The following is a 16,623-nucleotide window of genomic DNA, read 5'->3' as shown; positions in this document are numbered from 1 at the left end:
TGCCAGCAGCACAGACGGAGTGTCAGTAGCGGCGACAGACCGTCGATCTGATTTCAAGTGTCCTTGGTGAACGCCCGTGCATTTTCGGACCGCGACTTCTGTAATAGGACGCGATAACTGTATGGCATGCAATGAGGGTGAAATACATCGCGTAGAACGCGCGTAGCACGCACTGGACATTACAGGGCTGGAGGAACAGTCAGTTCCGCTGTCTTTACCCGTGCATGATGAACTCAGGTAAGAACTGCACTCTAGGCTTAGAAAGACTAGGTTGTAGCGGCTGTGCATATTGTGACTGATATTCATCTGACGCTGCACCGTTTCATCGTGACAGCGCTTCTAGTGTGGTCGGTGCTCTTGGTGCTACAGTGGGATGCAGCATGTAAGTGATACAGTTTTCACAGCAAAGTTTATGACAATAGTGGAACAGTAATGTGTATTTACAACGGCCTTGAGACTGTAAATGCTTCTGCTGTTCGCGCGTCGTCGACTGCAGGACCCGGAGAACTTTGTGATGCTTTGGTTACGCGTTATGTAGTGATTATCCTGGTATATTGTGATAGATTATGACATGCACAGGTCACGGTTGTACTGTAAAGCACGATGCAGCGTCATAGCGCTGCGTTCCGGCTTCCCTCCTGGTAGTCTGTCCTTTCAGGTGGAAGGCAGACTACATTAATAAACGCGGATTAAAAATACATTTTCCCGTCGCTGATATCGCACAGTGAAGTATGACGTCGAATCATATATGATACCGGTAAATATTCTTCAAATTATGAGGAAACCCTTACGACAATGTGCTCTGATTCCGACAGCGAAAAATGTACCTATACTTCGAAACAACTACAACGAGCTACTACTGCGAGCTACAGCCACAAAAGGCCTATCTCCGCCTTTTCGCTCTGTCTGAACATTGAAGCTGTTTGGGAAAATGCCAGAAAATGGGGGACGTCAGGCAGGCGGGAAGTAATAGCGATAATTCGTGTCTTTACGTTGCGAGACAACTATGATCATACGCGGCGCCACAGTGGTCGGTCTATGGATTAACTTTGCCCATTTGGGGCTTCCCGAGGAGTCTCCGACGAGTAGATTCGCTACATGATCAGTCTATAAGCAATAGTTTGGAGTCGAGAGAAGGCCAGACTATAACTGGTACATAGTCGAGATTACAACTTGCGCAAAGCCAACCGGAGGAACGTTAGCAAGTCCTGCATTTGGTAATGCAATCAACAGAAGGGCAAGTGCGCAGGCAGGTGGTTTTTAGGTATGTTTGCGCACTAAGCTTTGTTGTGTTTGAGAACTTGTGTTGTGTCCGTCCTCTACTGTCCGTGTCTCCAGGTCCCCCTTCGCTGAATAGCTTGACGCATGCGTGCAGACTACGTTGTAACACGGAAGCGTCATGCGGTCTCCTCAGTCTATATACCAAAACGGATTTATGTTTGTGGGCGGAGCTACCAAGTTAGAGTTAAGTTGGCGGGTAATACAGATTGGCATACAGGGCGTGGGGTAGAGCGAGGGATTATATAAATACAGGTGATTCCCGGGTGCCCCCGAACTTTAAGGGTGGTTGTTACAAACAGGAACTTCAATGTCACGTGACACTCTTCACTGCTGTCACTGATTCGGCGGCAGATTCGTAACGTGAGCCGAATCGTAATCTGTTGCTCGCTTGATAAGTGAAGACAGAATTTCGCGCAAGAAATGTTTTCCATGTGCACGCTTAATGACGGACTGAGATATCCCGACCACGACCTAATAGATTATACAGACAAAGTAATAGGCACCCCTTCCCAGCGCCGCATTTGGGAGCTAGCGGTGGCGCTGGTCATCGGCCCGGTTATTGCTTCCTCAATTCCTACAGTACTTCGTACGTCAACTTACCGTAGCACCTAAGTATTTTTGTACAAGCGGTTGTTGGTTTCCCACTAGAGATGCTTCTTTCTAAAGTTGATTATCATAATCATTCTACGCGTTTTCATAGGAGCTGTCGTCTGCAACGGTAGTCGCATATCCGCTTCTGTGCGTTCAAAGTTTTATTTCTATTATCCAATCATGATATATATCTCGCGGACTTATGAGTAGCGACCCTAGCGGATCGTGCGGACGGGCTCCTCATATGGGGTTGCCGATTACGATATGATTGTTATAATGCAGTAGGTCGTGGTCCCGACAGCGATGAAACTGTAAACCTGGTTGAGTCTCGCAATGAAGAGCCCATATTGAAAACGGCGCAGCCCTCACGTTCACAGTGTATGACCCCCAACACAGCAATTCACGGAGGTATACGGGAGTTTCCTGGAGAGCAGCCATCTTGCTTGACGTCACCTGGTTGCCATTACAGCACTGTGGGGGCGCCATGACCGCGCCCACTGATATGCGCTGCAACCATTACGGCAGTGTGGGGGCGTCATAGCCGCGCCCACTGATATGCGCCGCAACCAATACCGCAGCTTCCTCGAGAGGAGCTATTTTGCTGACGTCACCCGGTCGCCATTACAGCACTGTGGGTGCGTCATGGCCGCGCCCGATGATATTGCGCCGAAACCACCGTGTAAAGCTAAACGACGTTTGATTTGTGTGTTGCGATGTCTCACGAATACTGTGTCACAAAAATCGATTCGCTATTGAACAGTATTAGACAGTTATACACTGGAACTTTTGCTGAAATATGTATCCAAAAGCACTTTATTTTTCGAAAGAAATTCTAATGAAGCGGTGAATCGAGCCCAAAACTGATTTCGGAACACACACACACAAAAAAAAAAAGTCGGTGCAAACAAAAGAAAACTCGAAGATACGCCTGTATCTCCTATAAGAATGCCATTCGAATATCAAAATTTTGTCAGAAATAGCATCTGGAAATATCAACACTCCGGGTCAAGCAGTTTGTGAGCTGTGGAAACGTCGACACTCGTTCTTCACATGCCATTGAGTGGTGGCGTTCCCCTGGTTTTCCAACATTAGTTTCATGCCCAGGTTTCTTGTTCTTGTACCATATTTTGCGTTTCAATTCCTCCCGGTTGGTATCGAGGCAGAAGACAGCGCAAATTTTACATATCCTTATGTTCACGACAAAAGTCTGGTTACCCAACATCGTCAGAGTCATGATTTGTGTTCTAATAAACTAAATCGACCTCAACTGTGCTTCAAATGCGAACGAGCAAAAGAGATGCGTCGCGGGAACACGACGCCCCGGCCAAGATAAAATCTTCAGACTACTTCCTTGGCACAGAGTCAGTTTCATAAGTCGCCACCACAAGGTGAAGCAAAAAGCGAAACCGAAACTGAATCTGTAGTGCTTATAGTGTCAAGTGGACGCGGCCGCTTCTCCACATGTGCTCTGGAGGCTGCGTAGCGCGGCTGCAAGCCCATCGATCACCCGTGATCGACGCTCTATGGGTGCGGTAAGGGAACAATTAAAGGGGTTGGGACACTTTCATAGATGTGGTTCATTACATTATGGACCCACTGTACTGCACGCCAGAATACCGAGGAAAAAAGAATTATTCTTCTACGTGACGTACTTAGCGAGATACAAGTCTCCGAAAACACTCCCGAGCGCAGACGTCACGAAGCTCAGAGTTGCGTGCATCCCCATTGGCAGCCGTAAACACGTGACTTCTCGTGCGCGCCGGCGGCGGCGAGAACTGTGATGTCAGAGCTGCGTGAGTTTCGGTATTCGCGGTGCATATTTTCTCCGCTTCTGTTACCCTCCTCGCCGTGAAACTTTCAATGAAGGTCCACATTGGTGTAAAGAACCGTCTTTTACGTTTATCTGGGATAACGTGGGACGACCTGTCGCAACCCCTTTAAACTTAATTGGGGATGATTCTGCACCGGAAGTCCTCGAGGAGTTCAGCGCCATGCTCAGGGATACAAGTATTTCTTTGCTGTGAGCATGAACAGTTGGAGGCACACCACCAGTGTGTCGGTTCTAAGTGTCATTCTTGTCCCCACTCTTGAAGGAAACGCAGAATGCATCCCCTGGGCATTCTTAATGTTAGACTGATTTTAGTTAACCGTTGTCAGAATTTTCACACAAGATGGGACAAAGCAGACTCCAAACGGTCTCCTGCAGTCCGTAGTCAATGACTTATGCCTACAGCGCATTTTCAGTGCTGCGGCGAGTATTAGAGCGTAGAACGGAAGTCCAAGCGACAAAGACATTCTGGGTCCTATCACTTCCCATTTCCTTTCAGTGTGCGCCACCATCCCAGCCTGTCCAGATGTTCCCGAAGTAGGGAATGCGACGTACGTGGAACTAGAAAGAGACAATCTGCCACTGTACATGCGTGTGCGGTATATCTGCGACGAAGGTTACTACTTAGAAGGCTCACATGAAATCGAGTGCGTAGATGCTGAACAGGGTCACAAGTGGCATCCAGAGCCTCCAGCATGCCATGGTAACGGTCACAATATACAGGGAGTTCTTTTTATTCCTTACAGAATTTTTATTTAAAAACAAAGTAACGGAGCAAAATAGGTGCCGTTTAAGGAAGTGGGTTATACGGCAGGCAGACGTCCTGTAGGACAGCGTATGCAACTTGTGAACGACTAATTAGCTAGAATTCATTAATTCGATTATTAATTAGATGCTTTCTGCGGAATTCGGGATGGTGGAATTGAAGCCAGTCATTATTAAAATCTATCGTCCTTATTAAACACCCTGAAAGGCGGACGACTTTGGCATATAAATTGCAAAATTTCGCTATGCAAATGAGCCGTGCCTTCGGCAAGTTCAATTTCGCCATCCCAGTATTCCTGCAGTATTTGTCCACGCAATACAACCCCCGCTTTTACAGATTTCCAAGACTGTGAGGATATCGGGAACATCCCAAATGGTTACGTGGACGGAGATGACTGCTGCAAGCCGGGCGACAAACTGAGATTCACGTGCAAAGATGACGTCACACACCAGTTTGTCGGCGCAAGCGAACTGACTTGCTTGAACAATGGTTCCTGGGATCATCCTGAGCCAATGTGCATCAGTATGTACCTCTCTTGCCTAACAAGACAGCGATTTTTATAATGGTGCTCTGCTCGTCCTGTAACGTCTTTGGTCGTGTGCGCACCTTATAAGTCTGCCTCAAGCGCAGTTTTCCTACATCCTTAAAATGAGGTGGTGGTGGTGAGGTGAGGTGAGGTGAGGTGGCGGTGAAAGGGCTTGCCGTTGTCGGCCTCACAGAGGAGGGCAATGTCACCACTAACGCCCTGGGGAATGTGCGTCCTGGGCCGACTTCTAAGGGAACTGTGCCAACATATGTCCGAAAGCGTCTGAGGACAACCCAGGAACAACCAGACAGCACAGCAGGCACCAGGACTTGTTGTTAAAGGTACTGTAAAGCAGCGCCGATCAAATGTCATTTAGTGTGGCTATTCGATAGCCCAAGCCACCAGGACAAAAATTGTGCAAGTTTCATTCCAATAGACGGTGCAGTTAATTAGAAAATTACAATTAAAGATTACGGGCAACACTGTACCAGGTATTCGAAATGAATCCGTACTTCTGACACATACGGCGGCGACCACATTGCATGCGTATAACACTGGGCCCGACATAACAATCCACTACAATCCACCATAAAATCCGCCCCTGCAATCCACACAACGATCCACATCTGAGGATAAACGGATAAGCGAACTGAAATGAAATGCTGAGCCGTTGAAAAAAATGTGTCAGACGTTCAAGAAGCCACAGAGCGTCGGGGCTTGTTTGTTCACAGAGGTTCACAGAGAGAGTTTGTTCGTTCGAAAGAGGCCGCGAACAAAAGGAGCGCGCAGGCGCAGCAGAGAAGTAGGGAGAGCCCCCATCGAACAGCGGCCAGCACTGGGTTACTTCGCAAAAACAGGGGTTAACAGGTTAAACTGTCAACAGGGGTTTCAGAAAGCATAGGTAAACAGGAAAACTAATAATATGGTTACTAAAATAACGAAGTTCCGATGTCATAGTGTGTAATACCAATTTTCAGTGTTGCCCGCTGTACAGGGGGTTGTTTGACACCAGGCGTCGCACCGCTCCACTACGCCGCAACTTTCATGGCAAATTAAAAATATTCATAGCGCGTTGTCGGTCGTATGGTTCCGCATATGGTATTTAGAAGCAACAAAGTCTCTAGTCACATCACCGGCATATCATGCTTGTCTACTGCTTTACAGTACCTTTAAAAATGAATAATAAATAATTATTTATTATTCTTAATGTTCTTAATATTTAGTTATTCTTAAAAATGAACTTTACCATATAGCACGCTCTTAGCCAACCATCATCCCGAGTACCAGCTCCCGCAGCATTGTGGTTAGGACGATCGCGTTCTACGTCGAGACTGGGAGGTAACACGTGTTCGAATCCTGTCACCGGCCGTGCTGCCTGAGGTTTTCCCTGGGTTTTCCGAAGACTTTACAGAGGAATATCGGAACAGTTCCCCCTGAAGTCGGCCCAGGGTGCATACTAATCCCCCCCGTCCCCCACTCCTTCCTGCTGTACTCTCTCCATCTGTCCACGTCTGCACGCCGCTTATAGCCACTGTTGGTTCGCGGCGCTAATACGCAATTTTAAGAAAAAATCTTCCCGGGTGAGATCACTCTCTCCTCTGATTTGCTGAAAACAGGGTGGCGTGCGCCATTTTTGTGCCATTATGCAGTTCGTAATTGCCACAAAAGTGGCGTAAGCCCCCCCCCCCCCCCTCTCCTCGCTTTCATCCACAGTACCGTTCAATCTTATCAGGTCGTTCATCTTTCCCATACCTCACCTTTGAAACCCCTGGAACTTTCTTCTTCCCTCCATGTACAAATTGTAGTTTTCATGTAAGCTCTGCTTAGCGAGTGTTCTGTTTGACTTTGTCTTTGACTGTCATCAAATCGCACCGTCCAGGTCGCAGCTGCGGGCCTCCCAAAATTCCACTGCACGGTGACGTAGATTATTACAAGGATGGTGCCTTCTACTACGATGACTGGTACGAGCCTGGCGTTGAAGCACGCTTCATCTGCGATGAAGAGTATGATCTCGTCGGGCAACGGAGTATAACTTGCCAGAACCATGAATGGTCAGCTCCGACGCCGCGTTGCAAACGTGCGAGAGTTTCCTTCTTTCGTTCCGTCTGCGCTAGTCTCTGATACGAACACTTCAGTGTTCTCGCCAGCTACTACGTTTGCCGAGTGACAGAGCAACACGTGTGCCTTCACCCTTTTCTTTTTCTTTTTTTTTTCAGCCAAGGCAGTGAAAGTGTGCGAAGACCTGGTCGTGCCAAACTCTGTGGTGACAGCAGTCAATGGTGATCAAAAGGAAGCAGTCGAAGGGGACGGAGAGTATTTCTTGCCAGATGACAAAGTGTTTGTGTATTGCAATCATGGTTATCGAATTAACGGGACAGACTACCTGGTATGCAACAACGATGGTACTTGGAGTGACACCATACCTTCGTGTGTTGGTAAGTCAACAGGATGTGTTTGTTTTTGAATTAACTCCGTCATATGATTCGTACATTTAGCCCGAGCAACCACCCAGTCCGTGATCCGTTTCAGAACGAGCGCGCCGCCATAACTCGTTCCCTCTGCCTTTATTCGCACACAGATAGAGATGAAGTAAAACGAACGCAATAAAACGAAACCCGAAGTAGACTTGATACCTAGTAGTTTGCAACATGTTAGTCAACATTTGTCACAAACGGATACAGCACCTGACGCCCTCCGCAGACCCCAAAATTGTGCTCAGCTTAAATGTATACGTAATTTACTTGCCTTATCAGCCGAAACGTTCTTCTCATTGACAAACTAAAGTGTTGAACCAACTGATCTGTTGTCGCCGTTGAAAGTGTCGATTCATGCCGATGAAACCCTGTACTGGTAGAACTTGCTATTCTTCCTCTGTTCATTGTTCTGTTTGAACCACGATCCAAGCAGCACAATGTACTGAAAGTCGAGTGCGATGGAGGTGGACGGTATGTGTCTTTTCAATCTTCTTTAGTTTCACGGGTCTATTCAAGGCCTTCCACCTACCCGTCCACCCCCATGGTACTCGACTTTCAGTACATTGTGCTGCTTGGGGACCTATACTAGATTCTAACGACCATGTCATAATGGACAACCCCTATGAGGAGCCCATCCGCACGATCGGGTAGGGGCGCTACTGATCGGCCCGCGAGAACACGACGGCAGACGACACCAACAGCTCCTATAAAACCGCGCAGAATGATTATCATAATCAACTTTAGCAAGAAGCCATCCACCGCTTGTACAAAAATACTAACTTGAGCCGAAGTACGAGGTATTGCAGAAATTGAGGAAGCAATAACCGGGCCGATGCGTTGCGCCCCCGCTAGCTTCCAAATGCGGCGCTGGGAAGAGGCGCAAATGGCATGGTCGATATAACGTACAAACGAAGTCGATACCAACCGAACACGGTCGATATAACGTACGAAGTTCGGGTAGTTGTGAATGTGAATGCAGCAATTTGTGTCTTCCCTGTTGTGTTTATTGCTGCATTCAAGAATAAGTTATAATGTAGTATGTCGTGGTTGGAACAGACACCGGCACATGTCCACTTTAAATATCACAACATTGTGGCCTGTCTGAATTTGGTTACGTCAGCAGTGCAATGTCGACTGCGCTGCTCAAGCTCATTTGGCATGGTATTGTTCACGTGCCTCAAGTAACAGTGGGGCGATTCCACGCGAAATGATCCAGCGGACCTGCTCGGCCCCCACAAAATGATCCCAAACTTTTACGAAATTTTTTTTAGCGGTCCCTAATAATGCAAAACGACACACCACGAAACATTTCTTCCCAAATCTCAATGTGGCGGGTGCTACACACGAGCAAAGTTCGCAGCGCTGGCGAAAACCGTTCCTGGCGTGAACGGCAACTGCGGCTCATAGAAAGCACCTAGAACTGAGCAGTTTTCTTTTGCGTATAGAGGTAGCTATGCTCGAGACAGCGTTCAAATCCCGGTTGTCGTGCTGTAATAGGTGCAGGTATACAAAGGCCGGAAGTTTCGCAATTTTCCTTCTACTTTGCGATTTTTTTGTGGAAAATCAAACCATTAAATTTTAATGAATATTTTTTCCTGTCAAGGTCCCAAGGAATACTTCAACAGGAAAAATCGCCAGACACGTAACTCTCATAGTCATTGCAGGAAAAAAAGAGGAAGTATGCGATTTTTCCAAAATTTGCTACAACCGAGCGTAAAACACGCAATGAAGAGGTCGGAAGAGACGCCTGAAACCAACGCAGTTTTATAGAACGAGCCTTCCTCTACAACATATTAAAAAATCTCGAGGGTGTTTTTTCGTATACAGGAGAAAATTTTTTTGTAGTTGAGGGTATTACGACCACAGTGACCCACGTTGCATGTGTCCAGTGGGGTGCTATATTTGTGTCTTGGGCTCCTGTTTTAATTCTTTTGATTTTCAATTTTTCTCTGGTGTGGGTGGGTTTTAATGAGCAAGCAAAATGCTGTGGAACAGACTTCTGCAAGGTTACCATAGCCTTTGCTTCTGTAGCATAACACGCGTATTGCAATCCTGGGTGGTTAAGTTTATGGCATTGTTTCCGGTGTTTACGGTGCCGGCAACGGAGATTGGGGATTAGCGGTGATGGACAAGTCTAAGTAATACTTTTTGTCGTGTGAGCTAAAGCCCTGCACGGGTGTGCTTTTTCACATCCGCATCTTATCCGAAAAATTCGCGTCTCCCACGGCACGCAGCAATAGTTCAGTTTCTATGCTCGATATATCAGGCCAATTTTCCAGGAAATAAACGTTATTTCCCGTCAGCACAAAACAGCAAAAAAAAAAGGGGGACAAAAACTGTCACCAAACTTCATCCACACGGGCGACTTCCTCTCTCTCGTTCCGACAGTGAAAACCCAGGAGCGGCATAGCCTTTGTAGCGAGTCCTGAGCGTCCATGATGATACCAAAGGATACACGACAGCAAGTACAGATTTAGCTTCCACGAAAGATTATACGGCACCAAGCACAACAACACATTTTGCACCAAACGGGATAAGTAGAGTTTATTACAAGTGAAACGCAAGATCGCCGCTGAACGCGCACCTCGACTAGAGACGCCCGAGCTAGAGATCTCTCTCAGATGCGCGAGTGGCTTTCGTACACCTTGTACTCTATCTTCTGTACCTAGTGTGAAGCAAACTGATGGCGCAATCTCGCGGTTTATCCGAGTCTGACCCGCTCCTGATCCGGCGCCATCCACGTCCGATCCACAGATCACAACAAGCGTCCATATTTCATCCGAACCCAGAAGTTTCTTGCGGATATCCGCGGGTATACGCTTCCATACGCGAGTGGTGCAAGGCTTTATATAGCTGTGAGCCTCACTGGAACCTAGGACAGCATGGACGATGAACCACCACCGCGAGATTCCGTCGTTTCCAGTACTGCCATGTAAATGACTTTTTTGCACGTTCGTCTTTTCGTCTAGCGTTATAATTTGTTAGACTTTTCGTGGTTAATATTTTTGCTGAATTGTTCAGCATTTAAATGTGACAGTTAAAGGAAAGTTTCCTCAACTGAACCTGCATCCACGCGCCTATAATATTCATACTGGTGAATTGGAACTCCACAGAGCTCAACTGGAGCCATGTTCCTTTGGTCCGGGTGGCTGTCATATTGAAAACCAACCAGAAAAAAAAATCGGAAGTACGCAGAATTAAAACGGGAGCCCAAGAAACAAATATAGCACCCCACCGGATACATGCAACGTGAGTCTGTGTGGCCGTAATACCCTCTACTACAAAATATTTTCTCCCGTATACGAAAAAACACCCTCGAGATTTTTTAATATGTTGTAGAGGAAGGCTCGTTCTGTAAAACTAGGTTGCTTTCAGGCGTCTCTTCCGACCTCTTCATTGCGTGTTTTACGCTCGATTGTAGCGAATTTTGGAAAAATCGCATATTTCCTCTTTTTTTCTTGCAATGACTACAAGAATTACGTGTCTTGCGATTTTTCGTGTTGAAGTATTCCATGAGGCCTTCTCAGGGAAAAATATTCATTAAAATCTAATGGTTTGATTTTCCACAAAAAAAATCGTGAAGTAGGTGGAAAACTGCGAAACTTCCGGCCTTTGTTTACCAGCACCGATTACAGCACGACAACCGGGATTTGAACGCTGTGTAAAGCATGGTTTCACTCTATGCGCAAAAGAAAACCGCGCAGTTCTAGGTGCTTTCTATGAGCCGCAGCTGCCGTTCACGCCAGGCACGGTTTTCGCCAGCGCTGCGAACTTTTCTCGTGTGTAGCACCCGCCACGTTGAGATTTGAGAAGAAATGTTTCGTGTTGTGTCGTTTTGCACTATTAGGGACTGCTAAACAAAAATTTCGTAAAAATTCCCGATAGTTTTGTGAGGGACGAGCAGGTCCGCTGGATCATTTCGCGTGGAATCGCCCAGTGACGTTACATTAATTCATGTTGCATTGAGCGAAACTTTTTACTCGAGATTAGTAGAAGTATATGTTGTTTGACATTTGCCATAATATAATAACTAGGTTTGTAATTACGCATGACAGAGTACAACTGTACCCTGGTGGACTTAGGCCCGCATATCATCGTGGAAGAGTTTGCGAACAGCAACGTCACAGAATTCCCCGTCGGCAGCCGAATCTACCTGAAGTGCGAAGAGGGTTACATGCTCGAGGGTGCATCCAGTTTGGTCTGCGCAGGAGGAGGATGGTCTAGGAAGCCCAAGTGCCTGAGTATGTCGAAATATTTGAGCTACTTACACACTTCGACTAACACGCGAACTTGAACAAAATCTCATACACTGTTCGTATTCGAACCTGTCTGGCGAAATATCCTTCGAATTCAGTAATGACGGTCCGCTGTAGATGACGTCATTGATTTGGTGATGGCAGTTCAGGAAACGCATAATTTGAAGTGCGCAACTGAGCGTCGTGAGGCTTGTGCTGTGTTTGTCCCTCTATGTTTCTTTATTTAACCTATACTAATTCCGTGTTAGCACCGCGAAGCAACTGTGGCGATGAGCGGCGTACAGAAGTAGACAGATGGAGAGGGGACAGCAGGAAGGAGTGGGGGACAGGGGGGTTAGTACGCGTCCTGGGCCGACTTCGGGGGGAACTGTGCCTACATTCGTCTGAAAAGTCTTCGGAGGACCCAGGGAGAACCTCAGACAGCACAGCCGGTGACAGGATTCGAACCCGTGTCACCTCCCAGTCTCGCCGTGGAAAGCGACCTAACCTATACTACTACAGTGTCATTGACTCACGCTAGCACATTAGCGTGCCTGTTAAACCGGCCCTTCCACATATAAGCCTCCTTTGTCAGTGTTCGGCTTGCGCTTGATGCCTCGGACAGTTTCTTGCTCCGTGACACAAAAGACATGCGCAACAAGGCTGAGTAGGTGCTCAGATTGGTGTTGACGTTTAGGCTTTTGAGCCATTTTTACTACATCATTCGATGACGCAAATAATGCCGTTAGCACCATTCATTCCTCCTAATGTGAGTGTGAAGAACCAAATGACACTTTCGTCAAGAATATGGATAAACACCGCACGAGGTATCACACGATTTTCATCAGAATGAGATTTCTTGTATGGTGGTGGTGGACTTGTAATGTGGTCTATGTTGAAGACAGTTGCACTATTTTGTTAATAGAAGTCAGAATAATCGCCTAAATCGTACCATAATTCGTTAGCTGAATCCCCAAACCTTTGCGAAATGATCCGCAAATTACTGTGGTGCTAAACCAGGTATTTATTTCGTACGAGCCAAAAATGACGGGCTTCATATCTTCATCAACTTACCCTGCCCTATGGATAAGTTGAGGACATCAAAAAATTAATGCCGGGTTTAAATTTTATCTTTTGTTTGGGCCAGCCGAAGCGGTCAGCCACGTGTGATGCACATGGAAACACGGGGCAGTGACACAGCATCATAACGGCGAGGTCATATTTTGTTAGCCGAGGAGCAGAAGTGGGCAAATTGGAAGTCAATGCTCGCGAAAGTTACATATAGGACAAAAAAAGGCCTTTCTTACCTCGACCACATCTGCAAAACAGCGTCTGAAGTCTTTCTAAAAAAAACACGTGCAGAACGTAAACACGTTACTTTCAAACCCCAGACAACGACTATACTCACCCTGGTGTCACAGACGAGAAAAAAATATCGCTAAGAAAATGCCACGCCAAAAACCAAAACTGTCCTCAACTTGCCCCCCCCCCCCCGACTTCAAGTAGCCCCACTTGCCTATATTTGTCCAGGGATCCACTGTGGCCGCCCATCTGCACCAGAGTTCGGTTGGATGAGCATCGACACCTCGTTCATAGGAGACGTAGCTTCATTCGGCTGCCTACCAGGGTATAAGCTGATAGGTGACGAGAACCGCTTTTGCCTCGCCAACGGCGCATGGAGTGGATCTGTGGCACGTTGTGTCTCGGAAGGTACGGTATATGGAAACAGACAGCTCTGGCTTATCCACCCACAGTTTTATCCCACATGTCTACATGGCGAAAACCACTGGGGCGAGTGGCTCATCGCGGTTGCGAGAATCCTGGTATACCAGACAACTGCGTGAAGACTGGAAGCTCTTACGAATCTGGAGCCAATGTGAACTTCTTCTGCAACCCGGGTTATAGCCTTCGAGGAGAGGAATCCATCTCTTGCGACAACCGAGGGTTCTGGTCGCATCCTCTACCAACTTGCATAGGTAAAGTTATAAGCAGCTTCAAAGACATGTTTAAGACATGCTGAAAGACAGAGTACAACGTAAGGTATGTGTGAACACTATATTCATTATCTTCGGCATTTCAGGGAAGTTCTACTATGACATGCCATTGCAGGCGAAGGAAAGGCTGATGAAGCCACTGACAGTCATTAAAAGTATGTCGGATGCCTTGAATGCTCCAGTTGAAGAGAACAGGGCAAGGGCGCTGAACCTGAACGTATCAGGCGTTCGCCATGTGGTCTATTTCGTTATCGACGCTTCCTCCAGCATGGGCGAAATCGACTTCAGGAAAGGCGTTGCCTTGGCAAGAGCCATAATTATGAAGGTATGGAATGTCTGTCCGAAAAACAGCGTTGGATATAAACAACTATGGTATGACATATGAACTTTAAGAAAAGAAAGAATACGATTAGCCTCTACGGACATACATAAGGACATAGATAAAAAGAAACAAGACTTGGAAACAATAGAAAGTACTATCACGTAGGATTGTCACCGGTTCGGCCGGTTACTTGCTGGCTATGCCTGGATAATACCTGTAGCCCTTTGCCGGTGTTGGCAACTCAAGCCCTTTCATATAGAGGCTCATCCAAGGCTTCTCTTGCAATCCATGACTTGAAAACCCGAGACGAGGTAGGGACGATAACACACAAACACAAGCACGGCCTCAATCGTCCTATCGCCGTCTAATCGCCTGTCGTCCCTACCTCGTCTTGGGTTTCAAGTCATGGATCGTCACTACCAGCTCGCTTGCTACCTAACTTTCCTTTCGTTCTCTTTCAACTTCTTAATCCTTGATCTCTTTCGAGTTCTTGATCCTCTTTTCCCCTTCCTCCCCCCCCCCCAGGCCTCTCGTGGCCAGTATTTTTTTTTACAGTAAAAGGTGGCAGCCCTAGCACAGTGGAGTTGGGCTCATCCTAAATTCCTATTATGAGCACACGAAATTGGCCGAAACTTCTCCGTAGAGTTTCGGCAAATTTCGTGTGCTCATAAAAGGATTTAGAACGAGCCCAACTCCGCTGTGCTAGATAAATACTGGTCAGATAAATACCGGTAAAACGCTGCCCATACTGCCTTTTAACCGGCCGGCAGTACGAGCAACAAATGACTGGACGTGCCGGTTACGTACAGACCGCGTGGAAACCGTAATGGTAGGCGCAATGAATGCATTCCCTCGATGGACCAATTTAGCTTAATGGCTCATCAAGGAAGTTCACAAGTCAAGACGGTCCTTACCCGATCCTTACCCGGAAAGTGCACGTCCAACAAGAGGACATAAGAACACAGAAAAGCGTCGCGTACACGATTACAACACGTTCCACTGGATTAGGTTGCGCGAACAATCTATAGCAGTACTCTTGTAGGCGACTCAACAAGACAGAATTAGATGCTGATATATGATACAACTATAGTCAGTGACAACTTACATCCTACAGTTGGGACCACCCACTCCTCCATGGAAGGCTCCTGCGATTGGCCATCAGCCTTTGCACAACTCCCCCGCTTCGCGATGTAGTGCCGGCTTCCCGTCGCTTTCTCTCTCCCCCAGTCCCCACTTGGCCGCGCCGCACTATATTCGCGCGCGCGGAGCGATTCTTATGTGGAGGCGGGGTCAAGTGTATGACTTATGCGATCACTGGCTATACAACAATTAATTTTACCAATCACTCAACAATTTTGACGATTGTCCTCTTCCTTATGACCCGAGATGAAACATGTCTGAAATGAAACGATCCCACTTTTGAAAACAACCTACTGTTTGGGACATCGTTGTCTAAAATTTTCAGCCTGTGGCCGAGCAGGCCGGCGATCTCGCGCACGAAGGAACTATACCAATACACCAATACAGTCTCCGAGGTAAGGCCAAGCAGCGCCACCTGTCGGGAGAGAGTACCATCGCATGCTCGGCGTCGTCTGCTAGGGAGAGCAGTTGAGTTCCTTCGTGCGCGACATCGCCGACAGCGGATCGCTCCGCCACGGAAATGCCCGGCTGGAGATTTTAGACAACCCTGTCGCAAACAGTACTATACTGGTCTTCAGTGGGGGCAAATTCCCTTATAAACAACTTGCAAGTTGAACATTTTCCACCTGGCAACGTAATCTAGTTCATACCTCTTTACGGCTAAACATTCGTTCGCGCCATCTTCTAAACATGTCTGTTGCCTGCTTCTGTGCCTCCAGATCAATGTTACAGAGCGGGGCCATCGCGTTGGCGTAATAACGTTCAGCAACAACGCCACGCGCGTCGTCAGGCCCCATGCAGACCACTCAATGGATCTCGTCCTTGAACGGCTTCGTAACGTAACGTATATCGGTGGGTTTCCTTTTAGCCTGTTGTCTTGCAGAGTTCAGGAGGCCAGTAATGCAATAAACCGATAAGTCTGTACACACAACAAAATCATGCTCTCACTTTTCAGGAGGAGGGACCGCTTTGACGAAAGCGTTGGAAGCAGTCCGGACAGATTATGATGGCATCAGGAGTCGTGGCGCATCGGATCCAACGAAATTGAGACTGAGCATCTTCCTGATAAGCGACGGTCAGTGCATACATCGAGACTAGTCTTACCGTCGCACGGTACACACGTCTCGCTGCTTCAGCGACTGCAATAAGAAATACATCTTATTCCACGAGGACCATTGTAGACTGTATGCAGAAAATGGACAGCGACACACATAGAGGAAGACACAACACGATCTTCCGAATACGAACAACTTCCTCTATGTTTGTCCCTGTCCTTCTGCTGCACACTATTTACAATGTCTCGTTACCAACTACCCCAACTATCACCAGTATCCCAGGAGGAAACCGAATGTATCGCGGTACAAACGGGATAAGCACAATAATAACGATAACTGGGAGAAACGTTTGCTGTAAAGGCCTCTTTTGGGCCAGTTCTAACTTGGCGACGCCCGACGCCACGCCGTGAG

At 47.2% G+C, this 16,623-nt stretch overlaps 1 protein-coding gene and 1 long non-coding RNA gene across 2 annotated transcripts in view; one reads left to right on the top strand and one right to left on the bottom strand.

The window, feature by feature from the left end:
• Positions 1-16,623, top strand: part of LOC135397055 (sushi, von Willebrand factor type A, EGF and pentraxin domain-containing protein 1-like) — a 28,267-nt gene continuing 11,644 nt past the window's right edge. The window contains exons 1-12 of the mRNA XM_064628385.1: positions 1-237; positions 335-382; positions 4,200-4,403; positions 4,803-4,988; positions 6,872-7,069; positions 7,209-7,427; positions 11,522-11,707; positions 13,232-13,411; positions 13,456-13,677; positions 13,782-14,020; positions 15,877-16,009; positions 16,113-16,232. Of these exons, the coding sequence (XP_064484455.1) occupies positions 225-237; positions 335-382; positions 4,200-4,403; positions 4,803-4,988; positions 6,872-7,069; positions 7,209-7,427; positions 11,522-11,707; positions 13,232-13,411; positions 13,456-13,677; positions 13,782-14,020; positions 15,877-16,009; positions 16,113-16,232 (1,948 nt within the window). The 5' untranslated portion in view covers positions 1-224. The remainder of the gene's footprint in view (positions 238-334; positions 383-4,199; positions 4,404-4,802; positions 4,989-6,871; positions 7,070-7,208; positions 7,428-11,521; positions 11,708-13,231; positions 13,412-13,455; positions 13,678-13,781; positions 14,021-15,876; positions 16,010-16,112; positions 16,233-16,623) is intronic.
• The window catches only part of LOC135397058 (uncharacterized), a 113,329-nt gene continuing 112,938 nt past the window's right edge, over positions 16,233-16,623 (bottom strand). The window contains exon 4 of the long non-coding RNA XR_010423576.1: positions 16,233-16,296. This is a non-coding gene — a long non-coding RNA (uncharacterized LOC135397058). The remainder of the gene's footprint in view (positions 16,297-16,623) is intronic.

This window comes from Ornithodoros turicata, chromosome 6, assembly GCF_037126465.1.
Source record: "Ornithodoros turicata isolate Travis chromosome 6, ASM3712646v1, whole genome shotgun sequence".
Classification (NCBI taxonomy): Eukaryota; Metazoa; Arthropoda; class Arachnida; order Ixodida; family Argasidae; genus Ornithodoros; species Ornithodoros turicata.
The sequence above is the reverse complement of the archived record's forward strand: the minus strand, read 5'-3'. Positions and strand labels throughout refer to the sequence as shown.